The 26090-nt window shown below is 49.9% G+C and overlaps 2 protein-coding genes across 3 annotated transcripts in view; both read left to right on the top strand.

Annotated features, from left to right (window-relative positions):
* The window catches only part of LOC144143601 (pancreatic triacylglycerol lipase-like), an 81928-nt gene extending 77296 nt beyond the window's left edge, over nucleotides 1-4632 (top strand). For both annotated transcript variants that reach the window (XM_077675425.1, XM_077675424.1), the window contains exons 10-11: nucleotides 658-828; nucleotides 4084-4632. In XM_077675425.1, coding sequence (XP_077531551.1) covers nucleotides 658-828; nucleotides 4084-4192 — 280 coding nt within the window. In that variant the 3' untranslated portion in view covers nucleotides 4193-4632. The remainder of the gene's footprint in view (nucleotides 1-657; nucleotides 829-4083) is intronic.
* A 13813-nt stretch (nucleotides 4633-18445) lies between these two features.
* On the top strand, nucleotides 18446-20691 carry LOC144141738 (uncharacterized). The gene has a single exon (XM_077673247.1). The coding sequence runs from the start codon at nucleotides 18663-18665 to the stop codon at nucleotides 20505-20507; it is 1845 nt and encodes a 614-aa protein (XP_077529373.1). The 5' UTR covers nucleotides 18446-18662; the 3' UTR covers nucleotides 20508-20691.
* Nucleotides 20692-26090: the final 5399 nt, after the last annotated feature.

The following is a 26090-nucleotide window of genomic DNA, read 5'->3' as shown; positions in this document are numbered from 1 at the left end:
TTTAATATGCACCTTGTAACACCTTCTAACGTGACTTTTAAATGTAAGACCTAGACGAGTAAATACGAAGAAAATTAAGAAGAAAGCGCTTATGGTGCCTAACTTTTTTCTCTTCAAAGCTTATTTTCTACTTCACAGTGAACTTTCTCTTGTCTTAACAATCGTTTGCTTTTCGGTAAATTCCTTCGCCTAAGGTTTGCCTGAATTTTTCAAGGCATAAGTGTGGTCAGTTTTGTTATCTACAACGTTCGGCAAACCGCTGACGGGCGCGCGCATTGCTGTGCTGCCGTAGTGAACATTCTTGTTCGTAGCTGCTCGTCTGGGTTAAGCTTGCCGCATTTGGACAATTCTGACGAAAAATCTACAATAGCTATAGCATCGGTTGGCGTAGAGTTGAAAGTACTACGGCAGTTGTTCTCAACTTACTGAACGGGAAGCAATTAGAAGCTCGGAAGCATGAAAAAGATTGTTGCAATCAATTGATTGAATTCACCATGAACTGTCACGCCCTTCCGACAATCTTAAATTACATGTTTTGAACCCCCGAAATGCGTTTTGTGAGAAACGTTACATGATGTTTTGGACGAACGCAGTTTAGGAGGAGTCATTGCTCATTTGTGCGTGTCAGCATGCGGACTTATTTGAAAATCCCCGTAGACCCCAGGATATCCGCGGTGGACGTCGCTACACGTACCTTGTGGCGACTCGAGAGGAAGTGGCCGACGGCAACTCGCTTGGCCTTCAGTGGAACAACATGGACCCAGAGGTGGACAACCACCTGTTCGTGCACTCGGTCAAGCTGCACCCGTTCGACGGCTTCTTCAAGCGGTCTGCTGTTACGCTCATCTAATCTGTTCTGCATGTCAAACTAGTGCGAGAAAAATCGTTGCCGGGCCCGCTGGAACAACTTATCCGCGTATCTCGGCGTTGGAGGGAAGTGCTCCTCTTTAACCTTAATATCCATAGTTCTGCTGCGATAAGCGGGAGGATTTCATAGCAATAGTTGATTCCCCCTAAGTTCATTTAATTATCATTGCGTGTTGTTTATCTAGTGGCGTTTGCACCGTTAAAATAGATTTGTCTAAAATTGCATGCACCAAAACAATCAAAAATGCGTATCTCAAGTGGCCTTATAGTTTGAAGATTTCGGCGCTGCCTCACAGTTTCGGCATAATGCCAAGGAGTTGAGCTGCTGGGCACTGGGACGTAGCCTCGATTCCTGTCATGGCGCCTGTTTTAAATACGATTGGATTTCTTGGGCTACCTAAAGGCCAACTGCACTCAAATTTTCGACAACGTAAAAATAATGTCACATAACAGTTCATATAAAAAGGGTGCGAAATGCAAAATATTGCGCTTCAAACATCAACGCGCGCGAGGAAAACGGCTCGCGACATTCGCGTTTTCGGAACCGAAACTGAATAGAAAAGGCGGCCATAGCGGCGCCGGACCTGACGTACGTGAGGAACGGAAGCGACCGCGCCTGAGCCGGCGGCCGCTCAGAGCCGCCTTCAAATGCGCGTGGTAGCGCCGCGTTTCGCTTTTTTATTTCCACAGAAGAACTAACGTTTGCCCATGATAATGGACTTGGGCGCAATTCCGGCATCCCGTTGCTATCAATCGAGATGAAGTAGACCGCCCGACAGTAATTTTTTCCATCATAATAACTGCCAGAATGGCAATTTTTGGCATTGCAAGTAAAAAAAACGGACCCTGATTTACAAAGCTATTTGCTCGTATACGACATCGAAAAGCAGCTTTTATTATAGCCGACCCCTCGGCTATCACGTCGCCCTCTCTGAAGAGAACAAATCGCACGCGGCCGGAGATAAATCACTATTTCTACTATACATTACATACAAACAGCTTCGTGAATATCGGCCCAGTATTTCTTCCCCTGTGTGCACATCGAGAATCGAATTACAAAAGGCATCTGAAACTATAAGCCCGCCTCCAGAGCTAAATGACGCACTAAAACACGAAAACACTTCCTATCTACCGCTGTTTTCTACTTTAACCAGAGATAGGTACTGTTGAAAACGTTTTACTTTCAAATAAACTAAATATAACGCTCAAAGTAAATACTTCACTTGGGAATGGAAGAAAAATATAATCTATTCTTTAGGAGAGGAGTAGTTTAGTTTTCGCACTTCCCAAATACGATGGCCAATATTTGTGCGGGTGTATTTGTTACTACGAGAAAGGCTGATTTTGGTTCACTTAGCTAGCGAGGCAAAAGTCGTACAAATGTTTATAGCCGCGTGTACAAGAACTCTTTTTGGGTCGTAAAACTTTTGGAAATGTCTAAAGGATAGAGGTGGCGTTGGGCCAGCCCAAATGAGGCCAATATTGGACGCGAAAGTGCAAGTGGTCAATAATTTATAATATATCTTTTTTTTGTGGTAAATGCAATAGGAAAGACAAATGTAAGGCAAGTGCTCCTTTCGCGCTATTTTTTTCTTTGAATAAAAATAATATTTTCAAGTAAAAAGAGTTTTGCTAACTTCAACACGTTCGCAAGCGCCTGAATAGGTTTAGGCTTCTAATCTTTTTTTTTGCATTGATAAAAATGGGGGATATTACTACCGCTGCGGTTAGTTTAAACATTTGACGGCAACACGGTACAGCGCGCTGGTGTAGCAGAGAAACCCCGGGCGAACGCATCATTGCGCCCGGCAGAGTGCCCTGCAAGTCGCCGGAGAAGCGCGGGCTTCACGGGACAGGTTCCCCAACCTCCGTCACAGGTCGCTCGGAACTTGTTACGGCGACTCTCCGCCAGGTGCAAACGTCGTCTGCTCGGAGGTACTTTGAACGGCGGTACCTAGCGCTCTCTGTGATTACGAAGTTAAGGATTTCGCCATTGTGATTTTAAGACATAGACTACATATTTGGACAAAAAACAATTTGAGTGCAGTTGGCCTTTAAACGCCAAAATCTTGGTCTTTCCATCTATCTGTCCTTCGATTGAGCCGCCCGGGCAAAATTTAAAGGAATTCTTGAACAAGAAGTATGTAAGGAAAATTCTTTTCAAACTACTAAATCTGGTACCACTCTTTTTACTTGTCAACATTGTTCCGCAAAAAGAAAACAGGTATATTCGAGGCATATACATGACTGACACCAGAAGTATTTTTCTTATTAGAAAGACGGCGTCGCCTAGCTTAACAGCAAGTAAAAAACTCGTTAAAACAACATTTGTACCAAAAATACTAAATGGCTGGAGCACAGCCCCTATCTTGACGTGGCACACCAAGCCCAACGCTAACATAAGGTCTCAATAGATGTCGCGCCGGCAGTGCAAACGCGGAAAATTTGAATTTATTTCAGTGAACATTCGTAGTGCTTGTCATGGAAGGAAAGACACAAGACAGGGCAAGATGAGAGGAAGGCGGGGGCAAGAGATAAGGCGGTTAGGTCGCACGGTGGCAGAAGACTCATCTTTTGATGACGTTTGCAGTGAAGTAAACGAATACGCAGTCCATTTTTCAAGAGCGATATAACAGAGCGGGCTACTGGTCTCAGTACGCGGTGGGCACGAATGATCACAGCGGGTTTCGACCGTTCTGTGCATGCGCCGCCACGTGGGTTGACTCCAGTGCAGTGTACCTGGATTTATTGTCTTCACTAATCCTCTAATAGCAAAAACAATATATGAACACTGCGGTATTCTGGAGATTCTGGCATACGTTCGAATGCTTTTTGGTGGTCGGCATTTCCATGTAGCCATTACAGTGGTGACTAAAGCCACCCTTTGACTTGTGTTTGGTGTAGTAGTACAATGTTTCGACGCGAAGCACCCGTTTGAACTGTGACATGCTATACCGGTAGGACTGAACGTATTATTGAGCACGGTATAGTGTTTGCGCCTTCCAAAAATTCTGAATTTTTGCAATGGTGCCAGATTAAGTTTGTTTCTCTTGAAGTACTGTCTCACCTGGCCTTCAGAAAAGTAAAGAGTGTGAGCTGCCTAGCATGCATGTTTGAGTTAACAAATTACACAGGTTGGCTTCCTGAAGCATTGATCTGTTGTTGTAAGAGCTCTGACATTTTTCACTTCGTCGTTTATTCTCTCCTTGAATGCAGCGGCCAACGAAGTCTCCACCAGACACTGTACTGTGCCAACAACTCTCAAGCATTGGCGTCAGGCGAGCAGATCTTCCTCCGCGAAACAGACTCATGCCCCGACTTTTGAGTGCATGTTCATTGTGCACACTCTGCAAAGCGGTGCTGTGTAGTTTTTCTCCCAGCATCAAACGTTATCTCAGCCACATCTCACTGGGCGTGCGAACAGTGCCTATTTAAAGACACGTCGGAGCGTCCTGTGCCAAGGGGTGCTCATCTGGACCATCAGTTCCATGAACGTTTGCATGAGCCACATGGACGCCTAGCACTGCAGCCCGTGGCTGGCGCAAAAGAATGAGTTGTACGGGGACCTTGTTTAATATTTTGACTGGTGTTTGGGCACCAGGAAAGGGGTTGAGTTTTGTCGTCCTCACGAATTTCTCCAAGGTATGTCAGACTCACGCTAGGAACATCGCTTGTGCATAACCATGTCCCACAGTCATGTGTTGTTTATGTTTTCAGCTGGTTTGTAAAATAAATTGCCATGGATGTCTTCTTTCTTTCATGTGACCCTTAGGACATTTCTTCGCGCTCTTGACATTTTCGCTCTTGAATAAGCACTGGCATGACACAAGAAAATGTGCCGAGCACGTCGCCAAAGGCCTGGTGAACTTTAGCAGTACTTGCTTTTCATTTAGTTGCAATTTCAAACTTTTTTGGGCCCCTGAAGCAGTATGTAGCGCGAGAATCTTGGAGCAGTTAAGATAGTCCTCGAAGATAGAGTTTTAAGCATTGCCCCTTATTTCATCAAGCTAACACGCAAATTTCTCTTCTGTGTCGTCAGGGTGGTCAGGGAATGTTTAATTTAGTGTTCCCAACAACGTGGGTTCAAATGATTTCTTAATGTTTCGGTAGTAATGCGATAAAACGCGATAGCATTGCCACTTTGTCAAGCAAAGACCTTGCAGGCGATGTGTCAAAACTGGGAGCAAATGGTCAACAGTAAAGTTCGTCGTGTAGTTACTACAGAGCCAACAATTGGGATAGTAAAATATTGTTAAATGGGTAGTTGGGTGTCTTTATCGGAAGTCCATCTATCGCACATTCCAACCGCAGTTCGAAATAATCCACAGAAACACCCGCATACAAGATATGGGGTCAAGCGCATGTGGCTGTCACTGGTATTGTTTAAAATAGTAGGCGGACGAATACCACCCAATACGTGTTTCACGGTGGGCAGCGTTCTCTCGCGATACCTATTTTGAGAGACTATGCGACATTTAATGCATGCTGGCAATGGTATTAGTCTGATGATTGGTGCCTGTATTCCGGAATACCAGCGGAACCACATATCTGACATTCTGTGTGTGTTATAAGCATCGAGCGCTGGTAATGCCTGCCTATTGTGTAGGAGAAGGCATGAGCTTCTGTGTTATTGCCAGTATTAATCGTGAGGTGTGCTGAAGTATTTGGGTAACAGATGCTCAAAAGAGACTTGTTCGACACACCGCTTTACTTGCGCAATTCTAAATCAACGCCGGTCGTTAGCGAGAACGGCACATTGGCATGTCGTTCATATGGCATTTAAGCCTACATCGGTGTGGGTTAATCCCGATTAATCGCTTCGGAAATCGAAGGGAACAACCAGTTTGGAATATGTCAGCGAGACTGTACAAACACTGTGATAGCCTCATGTCTCATGACAACGCCTACTCAGTCACAGGGTGGTTCCTTTAACGGCTGCGTAGGGTCACGGGTATTTTGGTTTCTTACATGCTCAAGAAGAAAAAAAAAAGGCTGGAGACAGCAGCCAAAGGTTCTTATTTCGTATGGAGAATCAGTTTTTACGAACTTCATTCTGCTGACGAACACCCTGAAACACACCACTGTGTTGATAAATAATAAGGAGAGAGGGCGGGTCTATCAATGCGCCCAGATAACGTGCAGGGGTAATCAGAACCTCTCCGTACCTAGAGTTCATTTCAGAAGCTGCATGCAGCACTGTGGAAGCTACATTGTTTTCACCAGTCCGCCCACTAAGCACGCCTAACTCACCCCTCCCAGAAGGGGTCTTGAAAGGACATTTCCATCTCCCCTCTGGGCAGGTGGAACCGCAATTTCCCAGCGCCTATAGACCATTCCAACGGGGGCGCCGCCATCTTGCGTGCGCAGCGCCGTCTGGTATCTGGCCGATTTGCTGGCTTGGGCGTTCGCGCCGCGGCTCATAGGTGCCAGCGGCGTCTCGGTCAATTTTTCGTTGTAGGGCGTTATACGTTCTTTTCCGTAATATACGTTCAATGGGAAAGTTGTTGCATAGGACCAGTGAAAGCGATCTGGCTTAAATTGGCGGCTTTTGGGGCCGCGGTGGACCTGAAATTCGCCTCGAAATAGCGTGGTCCGCGCTGCGTAAATGATGCCGTGTCGAACATACGTTTTCAATATTTCGTGTGCCCGGGATCGCGTATAGCTGGTATTGTGATCGCTTTACCGCAAAAACTGATGTTTGTTAACACCATCTAACCGTGATACGCTCGGCGCTAATGGGCAACAAGCGGAAGCGAGTATCAATGTAACAGACTTCTGGCTTCATATCCCTGCAGGGTGTAATACAGGTAGTTTTGGGTGAACTTAGTAAGTATTTGGCATATTATATAGTTTGTATTAAATTTCATTGATATATCAACACCTCACCCTCAGCCGCCACTGCCGCCAACTACATATATAAACAAAACTTCTTCTCTCTAGAATTCCAAGCTGCTCCGCAGCACAATTTGGCCCTGCAACTAATGTACAACATAAATAAAATAGGCAACACGGCTCCTTGAGAGCGTCGTATAAGGGCTTATTAAGCGTCCGCCGTTGGGCAACCAGTTCGCTTTTGCGTTGCTTAGTTTGATGTTGTCGGCAAAGAGACATCACATTAGGATAATAGACTGAACTCTTGGCTGGAGTGAGTGAATGGACAACTTTATTTTCTCCGAGTCGGGGATGGGGGATGAAGGGAGGCGGTATCCCCTTCAATAACCCCCCCCCTCCCCTTCACCTCAGATTGACTGGGGAAAGGGACAAACTAGGGAGGTAGTAGTCACTGAAAATCCCCAAGACCAGCCCATGTGATACTTGGAGCTGGGTATGCCGCAGTGTGACCGCAGCAACGGTGGAGATGGAACTAAAACAATCTGCGGCACAGGCAAGTTTCAGTCACCCATTTTAGTTTGGAAAGGTAGAAAAATTTTCTGCCACTACTCCAAAGTAGGTGCACAGAAAGAGCTCAGCAGAACACAATTGCCAAAAATCTTAACGTGCGCAACTCACAAGCTGATAGTCTGGCTCATTAGAAGTATTTCATTAAAATAATGCGTAAATTAGTGGTAAACCCACCCGCGCAACGCCTACAAAGCGTAGTCAAGGCGAAGAAGCAGCCGCGCCAGGCCCGCCGTGATCGGCGCGCACACTTCAGAGAGGGGGAAAGGCGGTCCGCGCGCCGCGACCGCTGAGTGCGAAAGTACGTTTGTCCCTTTTGCTTTTTCTGACCGGATGCTAGCGCCGTCTATGAAGCGACCGCCGAAACCTCCGCGCTGGGCTGTTAAGTTGGTTAAGTGCTCCGTTCTTTCCGTGCGTCTGCTAGGTACCCGTGCATTACCAAGTGAACCTTAGTGGTTTGGCGTTAAGTTAGCGGTTGCAGTGCTTGTATGTGTATGTGGTCTGTTTTGTTTTCATCATCTGCGGACTTATTTTAGGTCTTAATTTACTGCCAGAGCGGAAAATGCCGATCCCGGTTATTGCGAGCAGCAGTAGCAATGTGGTGGTGGTGCCGGTGGTGCTCCGCAGTTCCGCGATGCAAACGAGCCGGTATGGCACCGACTGACATAGAAATCGATATCGGGGAGTAAATACGTGTTTTCGATGCCACCGTGCTTGTTGTGTTCACCGATTTGTCATGTTAGGGAAGCGCGGACGTCGAATGCGAAGCGCGCAGAGCATATGTGGGTCACGGTGATCCGTGCTCGCGATGGACTTTCGACGAGGCGATTGCTACGCTGTTTACATTGCAATGTAATATAATCTTTCTTAACTAGACTTATGGCGGTTACTGACGAAACGAAATTACCAGGGCAGAAAAATAACACGACCGCACAACCAGTCAAATTACTATTCGAATGTTGAGCCAAAGGGTCGACGTTCGGGCGAGTTAATATTGGTTGATCATGATCGTGATTATTATTGACCTAACTCTGCGCAGCGCATGTGGCCTGTCGCTCGGAGCAACCTTTTCTTTCCTCCATGCTCGGAGCCCACCTTTGCGAAACCGCTGCTTGCACCACAAATGCTTTACGCGACCAGCAGTAACTGTTTTGTAATTGTAATTAGATTCCATGACAACGCTAAAGGATTAGAAGTTTTTCCTTTGACCGCGTTGTGAACAGGTTGAGCTATTTTCCAAATGCAGCGTTCACGCATATCTTGAGCTTCATAGACGGCGCTAGCGTCTGGTCAGAAAAAGGAAATGGCGGCGCCCACCTCTAGCAAGGAAAATGGTGTATAGGTGACCGCTACACAGGTCCATGGGTACATTGCTCCCGCGGAAGCTCACCACTTCCGGTTCGAGAGCTCTCCTGTCCTCCCGTACGCCAACGGCTTTCAAACGCGCGTGTGCTTGTTGTTTATCTGTTTCCACCGAAAAAAAAAAACGCTCATGCATCGCGCATATAATGTATAACAGCAATGAATCCTACTAGGCACTAAAAGGTAAGCACTCTGTGACAAATAAACAACACGCACACGCGCGCCTGAAAGCCGCCGGCGTATGGGAGGCCAGGCGGGATCTCGAACCGGAAGTGGCGGTAGAAGACGACGTAAGCATGAGCGTTTGCGCTTTTAACCGGTCACCTATTGTCGCTTTCCTTCACGGGCAGTTAGGCACCCCCAGCGGGAGGACTGTTTACAACAATGCAGCCTCCACAGTGCTGCACGCAGCTTCTGAAATAAACTGTAGCTTGTGAGGTTTTATGTGTCCCCCAGTGGCATTCCTAAGGAGGGGTGCAGGTGTATATAGCTGCCCACGGCGTCAATTCAAAGGAGGCGGCGAGCCTGGACAGGTGATACACAACAAGGCAACACTAGGGGGTCCTGCGTATCTTCTCTCTGCGCTTTAAATCTGAATTAGATCCGACTAGCTCAACATTCCGTTCTACTGCAGTTTAAGGGGCATTCACACGACGGAGAAATCCGCCGTTTTGCTCCTAGGAGTGCGCACCACGTGATCCCTACGTCACTGCTTCTCTCCGACGTACCGCTCCGATGGGAGATAGGGTCTTCTGCTCGCGAGCTACAAACGACCAGATGCTTGGCGGCGGAGGCGGTGGGATTTCGTCTGCTCGTCGTGCAGCTGGCCGCGACTCAATTTCTACAGCGGTTTCAGGCAGTGGCGTAGACTTCTTATTTTTCCGGGGGGGGGCAGACCTGGAGTGCGCCTCGAAGCGGTGAAGGGAGGGGGGGAGAAAGCAGTGGGGGGGGGGTCCCTATGAGATGACACGTAATTACCACGCTACAAACAGGCTACCACTAATCATCATCATCATCATCATAAGGGGCACCTGCAGCAGTGAGGGCCTTTTACATTGTGTCGGCTAACTACGAGGTGTCCCCAAATAAGACGTCCCGCAAATCTATGAACCGTGAACTTCAGCGGTTTGACGCATCCAGTGGAAATTTCTTTGCATACGTGTTTTACTGGTCACATTTATTCCAAAATATTGCATGACTGAACCATCAGCACAAAAAAACGAGTTGATTTGTTTTTCTTTTACTGGGCAGTTCGGGGGTAAAAAGAAAGGGACACGACAGGGGCGCAACGCGCTGATATGTTCATTTCCATCAAGAGCCCCCGAAACGGGTCTGACTTTGACCACTCATTTTTGTATCCGTGTGTGTGTTGTGCCAGAGCGCCCGACACAACTTCGCTGCACCTGGCGACGTGCCGATGGCGGGGTTGATTCGCGCCTATATAGGTCAAACCGCCCGCGTCAGACGTGCTGCGACTTGGCGGGAAAGGCGCCGCCGAGTCTGCTCTCCCTTTCCTGTCGCGACGGCTGGACCAAATCATGCCTGGGACGAACTAATCCCCGCAGACACGCAGCAAGTAGCGCCTGGAGACGCCGCCGCAGAGTCGTCTTCCCTTTCCCGGTAGTGGCGGCTCGGCTGACGCAATCGCTTCGCCTCCATTCGCCAGATTCATAATGCGGCCAGTGATAGCTCCGACTGGAGGCATTGGAACTGCACGCGGCTGTAACGGAACCCTGGGGGTATAAAACCAGCCCGGAAGCAGCGGTGGTGCGGTGGCATCTCATGGAAGGCCCTGAGTTGAAAAGTGCTATCGCGCTTGTCTTAGCCATGTAACGCTCTTGCTACCTTTGTATATATTGTATATAAATGCTGCTTCAAATAACCGTCAGCTCGGCTGCTTCGTCGTTATGGTCTGCGCCGCGTCGATGGCGGACTGGGCAGGGCAACGTCGCAAGAGTAGTGACTGAGCTGAGATGGCCAAGTCCCAACAGTGTATGTGTATGTGTTTTGGAGGCTTCGAGCGGGTATCGCTCGCAGTCGACGGCCGCAGTGCACCCAGTTGCTGCCGGTGCTTGGCAGTCGTTATAGCACTGTCCAACTGCTCTGGCGTGCTTTGTGACCTCGAAAACAAAGCTTGCAGACAGGCTTTTCGGAGGCGTGATAGCTTGCACTGACGTCGCTGTACTCCCGTGTTGGTGCGTTGGTTGCACAGTGCAAATCTGCAGCTCTTGGTTGGAGAAGCGCTGATGAAGTTGAGAGCTATCGATAAAAAGTGCGGTGGCGTCGTTATAGGCAAGCAACATGCTTTACGAGACGTTCCAAGACGCGAGATAAAGGTAAAAACCCAACCTTTGGCGTTGGCGTTCATCATATTGTCGCGAAGCCGAGGCCTCTTGATGTTGTTTGTTCGTTTTTGCGTTCTGTGCCCGCCGCCAGGGCTCTTGCTTCCAAGTGTTGTGTGTGAAAGTGGTTCGGACGCGGCGATGCCCTGGCCCCCTTTTTTCTGAGAAACGGCTCCCGCGTGTTTGCCCGTCGGCCGACCAGGGAGGGACACGGCTGTTGCGAGGGTTAGGTTACCGCGCGCAGTGGCGTCTCCGACCCCCCGTTGCGTCTACGCAAGCCGCTTTGTGCTCCGAACCCTCGGTCTGGTTCAAACGACCGCCTGTCTTTTCCCCTTTTCGAGTTTGTGTGCACTACTTTATTCTCACCAGTAGTTCTTTCACCGGAAACGGGCGCCTTCGAGTTTGAACTTGGTGTCTTTTGTGTTTGATTTTTCCCTTTCACTTTGGCGGGAACATGGCTGATTGGAGCTAAGAAGCGTCTCCCCGATTGGCTGCAGAAAGCCTTGTTCCATTGCGTCCGCACGCTCCAGGATGCACTTTTTCCCCCAATACGTCCCCCAGGACTCACTTCAGAAACTCTGCCGCCCGTCGTCGTGGTATACCGCCGGGATTCCGAGATCCAGTCAGCCATGTCCCGCTAAGTACTCTTGATCTATTGACTGTCTTTCTCATTTATGTAACAAGTGTATTCGTTCTGATTCTTATGTGCTAAATGTCATCAATGTTACCAGTAGATTAAATCAGTTAACTTTAAAACCTTTTCAACGCCTCGACTTTTCCCTGCGAAAGCATGCTACCGTAGCGGCAGGCATTGGACCAAATTACGCCGTTACAACATAAAACGGCCCTTTCACGAGGCCTTCCACAGTGCGAGCTTAAACTCGGCACAAGCTGCTAGCGAGGAGTGGTCGCCCCGCCAGTAAACAGCGGATGAAGGTAGGGGAAGAACAACCACCGAAATTCACCGTCGTCTTCAGCTTCATCATTACACGGTGGCATAAACGAGAAGCAGCGCATCGGGTTGCCATTCGAAAGCAAAACGCTCGTCCAGCAGCAAGATGCCAGCGCTGTTCGACAAAATATGCGAGGCGAAACAAGGCGTCACACGCGTTCTGCTGGGCATTATGATGTCCGATTAACAACCCACAACTTGCACGGTGGCACTATATGCTCACTTGTAAATGGACAGCACGAGGACATAGTCCTACCAAACCTGAGAAAAAAGTTTCAAAACGGGAGCCTAATAAAACCATGTGGTTGACACAAACCATGCAGTCAATTTGACGCGAATCACGTAAACTAACTGCGACTGTTTAAATGAGCGGTTCCGCTCACGAAACGACTCCAGAGCATGACATGCATCTATGGAAACTGCTTAAGACCGGAAAATAGCGACTTCGGTGCGCGCAGTGCATGCATTGGGAGCAGCCCCACCGCTTCCCCTAAAACAATTTGAATGAAGCAAGCGGAACGAAGCAGCTACGCGTTCCCAGGCCGCGCATTTGTGGACAAAAATAACTGTTCCAATCAACAGGTGCCGTAGAAACAGAGCAACTGTGGCCGCGCTTCGCACAGGGACCTAACCCCCTCGTTTTTCCCTTTTCACCGCGACCCCTTAGCGAGCGACCGCCGAAAAACGCTAACAGCGCCAAACAAAGTCAGGCAAAGGAGGGAGGTGCAGTTTTCGTTGCCTGATTTTACCATCCTTGAGAGTTAAGCAGCACAGCGCCACCGCTAACTATCTGAAACTCGTACATGTGCGTCCAGACTTGAGTTTGTGATAGAACTTGTTTGCACTGCTGTACTCTCACGAGTGCATGTACTCACGGGTGCAAGCACTCGAAAATACAGTATTCATGAATATTTTAATCATGAGTACTGTGTACTCATGAGTACCATACTCACCAGTACTCATACTCATGAGTACTCATGCTCATGAGTATTGTACTCATGAGCACTAATACTCATGAGTAGTGTACTCATGTGTTCTGTACTCAGGAGTAGTGGACTTACCCCTGTACTCAATCGTCATCATACTCACTTTTTTAATCTGGGTGTGTACTCACTCATCATCGTACTCACTCTCGAGTTTGAGTACAAATGAGTACAAATGAGTGTACTCACGACTGAGTGCGCCGACCTATGCTCCCGACAAAATGTCGCTTTGCTGGTGTGCTGCTGAAGCCAAGCTATGGTGGCTAGAATGGCCACCCTTCTAGCCACCATAGCCAAGCGCAGCGCTACATTGTTGTCAACAATCCGCACACTGAGGGCGTCTAACTCTCCGTGAAGAAAAGCAACACGGCCCTGGGTTTCCCCCTGCCCATCGGGAGGACGGAACTGTCTTTCAAGATCCCAACCCCTATTGTAAACAATAGTTCGCAGACAGGACGGCCAACAGTCCGATGTCGACGGGCGCAGAGAAGAGCCAAGCCCTTAAAAAAAAAAAAAAACCCTCAGCCGGGGACGGAGGGGAGACGGCGCTGCGAGCGCGCGACTGCATCAGACGCGCAGCGCATCGGCTCCGGCGATTTTCGTCTGGAACACCGAAATAACCCACTGGACCCTGAAAAAAAGTCCCGCACTTACCATTGATCGCCGTGAATTCTGCGAAGTCCGAAGCCTGCTTGACGTCCGTGGTGTTGGATCTCGCACCGCCGGCTCCAGCTGTTACGAAGTTGACATCCGACCGCTGCTAACCAGTTGTTGCGACGTTGTCATCGCACCGCTGTCAACCCGTTGATGGATACCGGAAGAGGTATGCGAGCCGAGCTCCGTCACCTCCGACATGCGTGTGGTACCGTGGTGAAGTGAGCGGGCCAGCCAATAATGCTGTCTTGAAGAAGGCCAGAAGCCGAAGGGAAACTTAGTTTGTTCACTGCATGTTGAGAGATGAGCCGAAGCCCGACAAGAACAATGCCCCCAGAGTGCAAGACTCGAGCCGAGTGACAGCATTGAATCACTGCTCAAACAAGAGTTAACTACAGCGCTTGGGGAGGGGGAGGGGGGTCTTGTTTATACCCATGGCGCTAACGGTCAAACAAGCGTTCCCTCTAGATTCTGCACACTACACGAGTGCCACAGACACACAACGCTCTTTCCAGAGTTCGTGAGCGGTCGGTAGTAGCTGCGCACACTGAGTCCGAGAGAGGGGAGAGAGGAAGTCTACTCAACGGCTGCCGTGTCCTTCGGACAAGTCTCTGCGTGTTGCGTCGGCTGCCACCAAAGTTTGAATCACGCCGGTAGCGAGACGCCAGCGATTCGACTTTTCCAGTCGTGTAGCCGCGTGTTTGGGTCCGTCAGCTGCAAGCGTGAGTCACCGACAGGGAGGCCTGCTCGAAAGGCGCACGTAGTGGAGGCTTCGCCAGACAGCCAGACGGCTGCGCAAAGCACTGCGGCTGGCTGATTCGAAACAGTGTGTGTGTTTGTTTGCGTGTTTGTGTGTGTGTGGGTATGTATGTATGTGCGTACATGTGCGCGTGTGTGTGTGTGCGTGTTATGTCGCCGTACCTGCAGAAATGATGGAAGCCGGCTAGCACTAGCTCCTCTCCGTGCTGACTTGTTACACCCCTTACCTTCTTTTTATAAGGGAAGAAAAGCAGTAATAAAAAGTTTGTGTTATTCCTAGGTCTGCATGATTTCCGAAGCGGTATCAGAAACTGTTCTTTAAATCACGCCTTGAGCTAGTGTATGCGATTTGAAGTCTTTTATTATGATGAGTAGTTACCCACACGCAAAATCTGGTGCACAGAACTATTAAAAGTCAAGCGAGCGCAGAAGGAAGAAAGGAATACATTTTTTCGTCCATCGGGATCAGCTATTGGAGGTGGAGGAGGCCCACAGGGCCGCCGCGACCGCCAGGGCCCGGTAGGTGGTCAGAACTTAGCCTGGCTCCCGCGGGTCACGCAACATCTGCTCCCAGAGGTGACGGTAGGGAATGGGGGATACGGGTCTGGGGGGCATTCGCACGGGGAATGGCAGTGAGTGTCAAGTGCTCCGCAGGCTGGACAGGTAGGGTTAGTAAAGAGGTGTGGATGGCTGTGTATCAATTGTGTTTTGTGTGGGAAGGTGTATGTTTGTAGGATGCGGAGGATGTGGCCTGCCTCCGGAGAGAGCTGTGGGTGCGGGGGTGGGTATCGGTGGCGGAGAAGGTGAGGGCAATATCCCTGTATTGCAGGAGGGAGGTTGGCTTGCCAGCAGGGGCATCGCGTGTAGCCGTAGTGAAAATGGCGACCAGGTGAATTATTTCGCGAGAACGTACGTGCACTACTTCATTGGCACTATACGACTTTGTCGGCTGGGTCCACGTCAGGGTCAGGATGTCGGATGGAGACTTTTTGGAGAGAATTTGCAAAGCCATTGGAGAGGTGTTACCGCGAATAAAATTGCGGATGGCCTGCTGAAAGTCAGAGAGGAAGAATTCGGGGGTGGGGCACTGGGTGGGCGCGAGTGCAACGGCTGCCTCCTCCGCCGTGGTTGTGTTGCTAGTTAGGATGGTAACTAGGATTAGGTTGCTAATTAGGATGTGCAGCGCTTGTGTGAAGCGACCTTGACTTGGAGCTAGATACAGTGTACAAACAAACCAAGTAAAGAAAGGCACATTCTTCCATTCACAAACGTGTCCTGGCTTCGTTTCAACTAAGCGAACGAATTGCGACCAAGCAATTTTTTTAACCTCCTTGATTGCGACGACCCGCCGGCGGCCGGCGGACGAAACGCTGGGCCGACTGGCTCTGTCGGCCGGGGAGCCGTGCAGTAGCGCAGCCGTGGCGCAGCCAATTGCCAGCTCATCCCCTCCTGACGTCACACGAAAACGCCACAGAAAATGGGCGAGCGTAAAGAGAGGAGGACAGCGTTTTCGAATTAGTTTTTCTACTAAATAAAATCGCGTAAACGCGCCTAGAGTGGTCGAAACATGGCCTGGGGACTCCGGACTACAATTTGCGCTAGTAATCCCGCAATGTTTACATATGGCTTCAGTGTCCCTTTAAGCTCGCCCTCGAATAACGGGACACCCCTTTTCGATAGCAGCTGCAAACCTTATCTTTACCACGAACACTCTGAGGGAGTGGGAGGCGGGGGGGGGGGGGGGGGGGCTTATCATCCATCATGCGGTTTAGATGCTTGATTTGTGTGTTTTTTTTTTGGGGGGGGGGGGCGGGTTGGCCTTGAGCTCTATGCTGTATGTCTGATTAGGCCTACGCATGTCCTCGGTGTCTTGGGCGAGAAGTGATGGGCCCTGCATGGGCTTTTAAGTGCGAATGCACTTCTTAAGCGACCCTGAACCACGGTGTAAGATATACTTTTAGGTGTGGACACAGCAGCCCAAAAATCTGTCAAATAGAGTTGGTGGCGCCGTGGCGCCGCGCGTGGACCTTTGATTGAAAGGACATCTGGTGGCGGAACTCTTAACTAAGCTTCGAAGCGACCGAGGCTTCAAGTGACTTGAACAACGACTGTCCTTAGCCAGGTGGTTCGCAGGAACCAGCGGCATGCGTGTAAAACAACATTGTTTGAGCTCACCGTGTGAACTTACACAACGCGATCTTAACGCGTAATTTATTGCATTGTTTAAACAACTGCGAGATTTCGAGCGTCCTAAGTTCATTAAGACGCGCGCGCAGCTCCTCAGAACATTGGACACCGGCAGTGAGTTTGACAACATCAATTCGTCTCCGCTGCTTTGTACATGGACTTACCCCAGTTGTGCAACGTCATTTACGACGAAGAAACATCAGCGTACTCGCCGCCAGTTTAATCCATTTCACAAACTGCCTACTTTCGTTGTATGTCGGGGCGTTGTTCCGGCAGCGGACGCTTTCTTTTGCCGCTGCTTGTACGGAGTAGCTTGGGGGGTTGTAGCCAACGTTAAAGTCGACGGCAATGCATCTTTTGCGAGCGTGCACCTCTTCGACATTCAGTAGTGCATCCCCTCAAAGCATCAAAAAGAACCCTTTCGCGCAACCGCACTTTCAGAAAAATGCTGACGGCAAGTAGCATCATTTTCTGCTGGGGATGGCTGCAGAGCACGCATTCATTCATTTAGGATCACAGGTAACGTTAATTACTGTCACGTTTTCTTGCCATCCGTTGCAGTACGTACTCAATAAAACATTTGCACCCCATTTTTTCTTTGCGCAAGCATAAAAAGCGCAGCATCAAATCTCATTTTTGTGAGCGCTCAACGGCTACCGCGGCACACATTCCCTTCGTTTTAGCGTTTTATACCTTCTTTTGATGTTACCGACTGAAAACACATGCTTAGAACACATTGAAATACTGGGCCGGGCGCAAAGGCTTTCGCACGGCTTTCTTCAAATTATCGTCTGCACCCCCGGCCGACGGAACCAGCCAAGCTGCGGCGAGCAGAAATCGAGCAGACGACCGGTTACGGAAGCTGCCGAGAAGGCCCGGCAAGGCGCCGAAGAGATCCGAACACCTCCGAGTTGGCGGCGCTCGGGCAGCTTCTTTTCTCTGCCGCTGAAGGGCGCTGCCATCAACGGTCTCAGCGGCGCCAGTTTGGCGACTTTATCAAAACCAAGAGCGCACGTTCGTTTTGTAAGCTGTGTCCTCACCTAATAATATATCTTACACCGTGCCCTGAACCTGCGTCCACCGGCGATGTCCGCATAGCATACCCACGTGGGGGATTGGCCAGGAATCTCCTCGTCTTCCTTGGCAACGAGGGGAGATGGGCGCGCGCTGCCTGGCCGCTGACATGGCACATACCCACGTGGGGGATTGGCCAGGAATCGGGCGTGAGAAGGGCTAATGCACCCGCTTAAAGGAGTACTGACACGAAATTTCAAAGCTGAGATCCGCTCTAGCAATCAAGTACAACGACAACACAAATAGGTGTCTGTGAATAAATGCATCTTTCTTTCTTTGTAGTTGTGTGTGTGTGTGTGTGTGTGTGTGATCTCTTTCGCGAACATTACCGAACCGCGCAAATTCAACTCGTGCATTCGCACTTTCACATTCTTCCCCTCGGGGAAATGCGGGGAATTTTTGCTTACAACGGCAACAAATTTTCCCGCCTACGAGAGGCTAGCAGCTTCCCTGTAAAATTGGGGCTAACGCTAGCAGTCGTCGGGTTAGCGGTACTTCCACTGCATTTCCCCCGGGCCAGCGCCCACAAACCCGGTGGCTTGCTTATGCAAATCTACATTTGTTGGTGACATACTTCGCAATGTGCAATCACTCTCCAAACCATACCGCGTGGTCAAGTTATAGTTTTAACCAGTAAAATGAGCAAACCGAAGCAACAGCCTGAAGAAATTGAATGCTTGATAAGTAAATAAAAAAAAACGCGGCAACAATAGAATTTCTCACCGATATCGCCTTATCTGACAAGAATACAACAAGTGTAGTTATAAAATGTGCCATGTAAAAAGAGCAACACTTTGCCGCCTCGTGCGGGCTGAGAAAAACACCACATGTTAAAGAACGCACAATCTTTTAACGTGCTTCGGGTGTGATTGGAAGTGCTGCGTAGAAAGCCGTTGTAGTGGCTAGTTGTGTAATTTAGTTATCTTATTTACTGAGAATCAGAAACATTTTTCGAAGAGCAACGGCATGTGACAGCAGCATATCATGGGGCATATAATCTTCCCAGAATTGCCTAAGAGCGCGTTATATTGAGCCCTTCATGAGCCGAACTCTTGAAAGTTTTCACGCAGCTTCCGAGCAAGCATGGCTTCTGATGACCCACGCCTGCCTCACGAAGTTTGGTGCAAGGTTCTCGAGTACCTGGACGCCGAGTCTCTGCTCGCCGTTGAAACGGGCGATTTACTGTCTTTTAGTGTTTTCGCTGAACGGAAGATACGTCGCCGTGTCACCCTGAGCCCACACTCGGACGTTGCCATGCTGGAAGCCATCACAGCTCATGTTCGTTTGGACGATGTCGAAGTCTTGCGGCTTACGAATTGCCTCTTTTCGTGTCCAGTGAGACTCCTTCAGTGCATTTCTGTCTTCAAAGGTCTACAAGAACTGTGTTGCCTCAACTGTCGTCTGAGCCCTCGTGCGCTTTTCAACGCTATCTCCGAATCACTACCTGCTTTGACACGACTTGAATGGTCGTTGTTCGACCGCGACGCCTATAAGAAAATTACAGACACCATGATTTGTGTCTGGGTTACAGCGATTAACTTGCGCTACATGTACGTGGAAATCGCAACGAACCGAGCAGCCTTCGCGCTGCTCATCAGAACCCTGTACTGCTGCCCACATCTGGATGAAATGCACGTCCACAACATAGGAACAAACCAGCTGGCGGCAATCGATATTTTTTGCAGTTCACTGCGCGACAGAGGTCAGATTCGTGTCTTCACGTATACGAGTCGAGAGACGGATCGCCGAAGGATGTCCTTCGCGTGCAATAAGCGGGACAAACAAACGTCCTCTAATCGCAGGTTCAGTGCTTTACTCTGTGGCAACGCCACTTATCGGATGCAGCCGACTAGTTATTCTAACTCTCTTTACCTGCCAGAACTCATCGCGACGCCAGAGCAAATGGATCAGAACCTGCGACAAGCGATACTTTGTGTCACGATCGACGACAACACTCCTGCAGAACTGGAACAAGTTTCCCATCGGTTCCTGTGGGGTCGCCTCAAAGCTCTGACGATTGCTCTGGTGCCAACTAATGGGTACGTAGGTTCGCCATATATCCCGCCAGCGTACATTTCCCCACTTATCGCTTTGCTTGGTGCTTGCAGCACGCTGAGTGAGCTCAATGTTAACTCAGTCCACTTCACTGCAGACGCAGACTGCTGCAAGATTCTTTCTGCTCTGGGCAACAGACAGCTACGCGCTATTTCGATTGCCGCTTGCGGCACGCAGTCCCAGGCGTCAATTTGCCAGCTGGCTGTGTCGTTCCCGAACCTGGAACAGCTGGACGTGCGTAGTTGCCATGATGTGGTTGGTCCACCTTGCGGAATTTGTCGCTCACCTTTCAACGCAATGAACGAAGAGACCATGGCAGTTCTACACCGAGAGACGAGACTGTCGAATTTGGTACTCAGCGTATGTGAACTGCAGTCGCTAAATTTTCTCGAGAATTGCAGAGTGCAACGGCTTGGTGTTTTGTGGAGCGGAGACGTGGTGCATTGTGCTGGTCACGGATCGATCGGACAGTTGTTGCGGGAAAACCTACACTTGCGTTCACTCTCGTTTGGTTGTTGCACCGTCGCCGTGGGAAAATTGTGCTCAGAGCTCGGCTTGGGACTGGTACCAACATTGCAAAGTTTGTGCATTATTTCTAATGTTCAGGAGAAACGTGAATGCACCGAACGGGCAGTCCTGGTCTTTGCCAGAAGCCACCCTTCCTTGGCAGTACTGCACGTGCATTACGTATCCGAAAAAAGTTTTAACGACCGAATCACATGGATTCGAAAGTGGCGTGACAATGTTCTGTATGCCCAACCTCAAGTACCGGACGACGACGTGTTTCTTCCCGACGGACCGTGCATTCTCGACTGTTACATGTCCACTTACATCGGTCTCTTAAAGCCTCACAACCAAACGTGTGAAATTTGATACTGACACCATTCGGACCTTTGGGGATTGGGTTAACGTTTTAGGAGCAGAGTTTGCGTTGTTTGTTTTTTACACTTGTGTCGAGCTGTTTATTCACGCACGACGGACTCGCGAAACTCTTTCGCTGTGTGCTTGACACCTCACTGCACGTATCGTTATCACGTATGGTTTCAAATAAAAGGAACTGTTGCTAGCTATTTCCTCCTGCATGCCTTTCTCACCGTTGGCAAATGTGCGCTAGATCATCGTTTCTTATTCAGTTCTCTGCCCCTAAATACGAAAAGCGAAAACGCTCGTGGGTTCGAGATTTCTGCACGAGTTAAAGATACTCATTTATTCGACATTGATCCACAGCCGTTCACTACGGGGCGCCTCATCCCCCCTGTAGCGTTCGCGCGTTAAACCGCATAGTCAATCAATCAAAGGGCCCCTAAATAGGTCGCGATCTCCAGCGCGCTATCACAGGATAAGGGTTCTTTTGTTTGTTTGATTAATTGTGCATTCTCGTAACCATCCAACGGAGCATTGACGTAGCTTTTTGTCTGACATATCCTCAATAATGCAGCGGGAACGGAAGACTACAGCGGCGCTATTGGCGGGTTCCATCAAACGCTGCAGCTAATTCTGCGCTTCGGGCTGTGGGGGAAGCCTCCAGTGGTTTCGGTGGTTCGGGCTGCGTTTACGATATCGACACTACGGCACGGCGTGTCTTTGTTGGGACGAATGCCGATTGTCGCCATCTATCACACACAGCTTGGCTAAGCTTGTTGCCATAGCGCGTCGTTTACAAGAAATGAATAACCTTGGAAAGCAAGGAGCGTCTTCTGCAGGCCCGAACGCGCACGACCGTGGCAAGCATTTGTCTGCACGGTGCACAAGGACCGCGCATGAAGGGGAACACACCGCAGCAGCTAAAACTTGCCACCGCCCTTTGTATCCGAAGCGTTGCTGAAAATCAGATTAAAAATGCGTGAAGGAGGATCATAGCACGTTGAAAGATTGTGCTGGGGATCGTCGCCGGCGCGGCTTTATAAAGCGTTGACGGAATAACTGCGGCGATGCTAAGCCTTTTCTGCGCCATCCGATCTCGGAGGCTCCTGTTCGCAGCGACAGAGTCGCATGCTAGGAATACAAGCGGGGAGCTAGTGAGGTGGAAATCTTCAATTATGGTCGTGAGCGAGCATGTTGTTTTCGCGGCCCTCCTTTCTGGCCTTCAAACGCTCTGGCTAGAACTGACGTGCGGTCGCTATGGCAGGGCCGACGCAAGAAGCAGTGCCAAGCAGCCAACGCAGCCAGTATTTAGGGTCAGCATGCGCGTCGGCTGCTAAAAATGAAAAACCGGATGAACCACCGAACCGAGCCAATGGCTGCACGCATCTCGGAGCGCCAGCGCCCTGTCAAGTGCCTGTCAAGTGCCTCTGCACCAAGCTTATCAACACGTAGCATTTACAGCGCCTTGAAGCGCGAGTAAAGGGTGAACGCTCCAGGCTTTATAGCCTTCGCAACCCTCTTTTACTAAAAAAGGTCCAGGTATAGCACTCCTAAACCCACTTACCACGAGCGAAAGCAAAGGCTGTGCACACAGTGTTTCGTGAAAGTTTGCCTTTTAGATTTCACAGCCTGACGTACAGCTATCTCTACTGGATACCCGCCGCGGTGGCTCAGTGGCTAAGGCGTTCTGCTGCTGTGCACGAGGTCGCGGGTTCGTTTCCCGGCTGCGGCGGCCGCTTTTCTGATGGAGGCGAAAAGCAAAAAGGCCCGTGTGTTCGAGATTTCGGCACACGTTAAAGATCCCCAGGTGGTCAAAATTAATCCGGAGCCCTCCACTACGGCGCGCCTCATCGCCTGCGTTGCGTCGGCGCGTTAAACCCTACAATCACTATCTCTACTGGATGATTGGATTGTTCGTTTCGCTTGCGCTACAGGGCACCCACAGGCATCCTACCCGGCGCGCCATCGTGCGCGATATAGACAAGCCATGTGCTGGCAAAGAAGCGTCTTCGTGTGTGTGCATCGTGTTTATCTTTAGTGTTACTTCCTGGAAAGTAAGTCAGCCCAGTAGTTTCATATATCAGTGGTTGAACCTTCGCCTCGTCACGTATTTCGCTTGCGCTGAACCGCACTCGTAGAAGACCCAGCCGCCGCTGGGTGATAAGGCACACCCGAAGCAGCCGTTTCACCGTCGCCTACGGGACACCGCAACGGCGAAGCTCCGATAAAGGCGCAGCGTGCGCAGGAAGGAAGGGGACGCTTGCGCGCAGGCGGTTGAAGGTCATGGCAACGCGATGAATGACCTTGAAAGTAGAGATTTCGCTCTGAAAATCATCCCTGGTATGCAATTGCTTCCCTGTGCTCATTCACAAAGATCCGAAGGTCTTTCAGTGGTGTGCTAAAACGCGGGGCCTGGGTTATCGCAAAATCTGCTGCGCCTATCGGGTCGAGTGCGCTATCAGTGCAACTAGCGATTACAGGAAGTGTTTCACGCATGCCGAGCAGGCTACCTTTTTGTATGGTGCACAGAGTACATTATGCCACATATCGTCTTTATTGTGTAACTTGTGCATTTGCTGAACTGATGGACGACGTAGTGTGCTCTGCAGCGAAACAGATCACGGTGTCATCACTTAGTTGTCACACGGAAGGTATTTAGACATGTCTCGTGCGTGTCGCGATAAGTAGAACGTAATGTCTTTCTTCATGATGGTTCGTTTGCCTCGCCTATACTGCAATATGATTTCAAAGACTGCTTCCTCTCGCGAATCATGTCTATCCTTAAACGTGCGGGTAATTTCACAAAACGATCGATTTTTATACTTAAAACGGCGGCAATATATATTTAAAACACTGGCGGGAGAAAACGTAAAACCCTGTCCTTGTATTCTGCTGAAATTATGTGCGATGTGTTATTTCGGAGTTGCAGGTATAATCGGCAAACATTCAAAGGCCAACAATGGAGGAATCCGTGGGTTTCTGTGTCACGCCTACCTATTCTGGGCCGGTCTGCATATGTATTTATTTGCAAAATTAAGGGATCAAGCAGAAGGAACATAATTATGAACCTTGCAATATGGGCAGCAGAACATCGAGAACATGATAAGCGCAAAAAGTAAGGGGATAACTCAAACAACCAACAACAACCACAACAAAAAAAAAAATTAATACATTCACAATGCAGGTAAGAATACAACATGGTAAATGGAATCGACGCTAGTTAAGAATGAGGCTGGTAATTAATTCCATTCGATGACAGTCCGCGAGAAAAGAAGAATTTGAAAATGTTAGTTCTAGCATTGAAGGGCATTAGGGAGTCGGCGTGCTCGTGCCGTGTTCTGACAGCGGTGAGTGCGTGGTTGGATCTATTGCTCTGGACTCATTGACAATTTACTTTTCTTGAGAACACAAAGAAATTTTATTCTTTGTATTTTGCGTCTGAATTCGAAGGTTGGGATGTTATTATGGTCTCAGAAGTTGGATTGGTGAATCGCTCGAACCATATTTATAATAATTTGGCAACCATGGAGGCAGGTTGCGGAAGCTCGTGTCCAACCCCCATATGTCAACGGCCTTCACCTGGCATGCGAGCATTTTGACATGGCCAGGAGCCGCGTTTGACGCCTGCTCACGCTGCCATTATATATATTCGTGGCCCGAAGGAAAGCGACGGGGTCCGTAATTTTTAAGGCGAAAACCTGAACTACCTCATTCTTCGGAAAGCAGTAGTCGTTTTTGTACGGTCAAAGAAAGGCTACCACTGTAAAGAGAAAATGAATAAAACAATTACACCATCTTCCCACGTGGGAACCCTGCGGGGATGCAAAGCCGTGTAGTAGCGTGTTAATTGGTTGTTAGAATAAAGACGCGTGTAGTAGCGTATTAAATTATTTCTTTATTTATCGTGTAGTGGGGAACATTTTGCGGCTTCTCGTTCTCGAAGCGAGGAATCCGCTGTTCGACGCTGGCGTTCCGAAGCGTTGTCACGTTGCCGAACGCCATCTGGATCAGCTACTCGCCGCTGGCGTTTCAAAGCGGCTTCTCGTTCTCGAAGCGAGGAATCCGCTGCTCGACGCTGCCGTTTACGTACGGAATCGCGAACTCTCCTCTGTGCAGCCTTGTCTTCGGAGGTGCTCGCGGTTCTTACAGTGTGCTGGCTGGCGCTAGTTGAAGGTGTGCCAGCCAGTTCGCTGACAGAATCGTTGGCGTCCATTTGCAGTCATCGGACCGCGCAGTACCGAAGAAGCAACTGAGCGGACCGCGGACGGGTTTATTTGCAGAGCAGTGGAAGTGGAGAGGAGGAACAGCGCGCATGCGCGTGATTGGACAGCTGGTGTGCAGAGGGGAGAAGAGGAGCAGCGCGCGCTAGCACACAGGTGGTGTGAAGAGGAGGAGGGGAGAGAGAGCGGCGCTATCACAGCTGTTGTGGAGAGGAGGACAGGTGCGGACGCCGGACTACGGAGGGTCGACTAAGAGATGCTTTGCATGTAAAAATCACATGGGTGATCTGATGGAATCGGCACGCGGGTTTCCACAATAGCAGCCCGGTGCAATGCCACTGCGCTGTCTCCAGCCGTTGCCAGCGGAACAAAAGTGGTTCCTGTTTCTTTCTTCGTGGCAAATACCCACGGGGGTATTGGCCAGAAATCAGGTGATTTGAGGGGTTGATGTGCCCGCATCCTAAAATTCTCAAAAGTATGAGTTGACAATGTGAAAAAGGGCCCATCTCCCCGCGAGGGGGACTCGAGTAAATGCGTCGCATAGGGGGTGGGTGTATTGCGTTAGCGTTAAGTGTTTGGGGAGTTGGTGGGTGGTAGTGAATGCGTTGTATCAGGAGCTTCTTGACGTAGTTTGAATGAGTCAAGGATATAAGGCGCGTTCGTAGCCTTTCATTCGGTTTTGTGGCGCAGTGGGAAGAGCACCATGTACCTCGCGTTCCGCCCACAGGTAGTGAATGCGTTGTATCAGCAGCTTCTTGACCTAGTTAGAATGAGTCAAGGATATAAGGCGCGTTCCTAGCCTCCCATTCTGTGTCGGCTTTGTGGCGCAGTGGGTAGAGCACCTTGCGTTCCGCCCGCAGGGTCGTGGGATCGAAACCAGGCGCCGGTGAGTATTATTTTTTTATATAGTGTAGGGGGAGGGGTGCGGACCTGTTGTTGAGAGCGAGGAGGGTAGCGTGATGCGGCAGAGGAGGAGTGGGGAAGAGGGCGCACCTCGAACGGCTGTTGCGGACGCCGAGGCACGCCGACAACGCCGGGTGACATCGTGAGTTAAAGAAATGCTCTGCATTTAAAAGTACGCTCACCGGCTGCGGGATGTCAACCGACGCCTCCGGACACCCTTCTCGATGAGGTGGGCGCAATTTAAGCCACTCTACGGGCTTTTTACTTTTCGAGCACGCCGGCCGCCGCGCTAGGCCTCACGGCCGAAGCCGCCTCTGGAGACGCGGGGACCCGGCACCCCACCGAGGGCCTCGCATGGCGCCTGTTACAAGTCGAGTGCAGGGTTACGACCCTGAAGCCATGGCCTGGACGTCCGTCTCGGTCGCCGACGCCCAGCCGGCAACATCGGAGGCCTTCAAGAGCCCTGCGC

The sequence above is a fragment of the Haemaphysalis longicornis genome, unplaced genomic scaffold (assembly GCF_048455015.1).
Source record: "Haemaphysalis longicornis isolate Haplotype H1 unplaced genomic scaffold, Haemaphysalis longicornis Haplotype H1 scaffold_6, whole genome shotgun sequence".
Taxonomy (NCBI): Eukaryota; Metazoa; Arthropoda; class Arachnida; order Ixodida; family Ixodidae; genus Haemaphysalis; species Haemaphysalis longicornis.
This window is presented reverse-complemented; position numbering and strand designations above follow the sequence as displayed.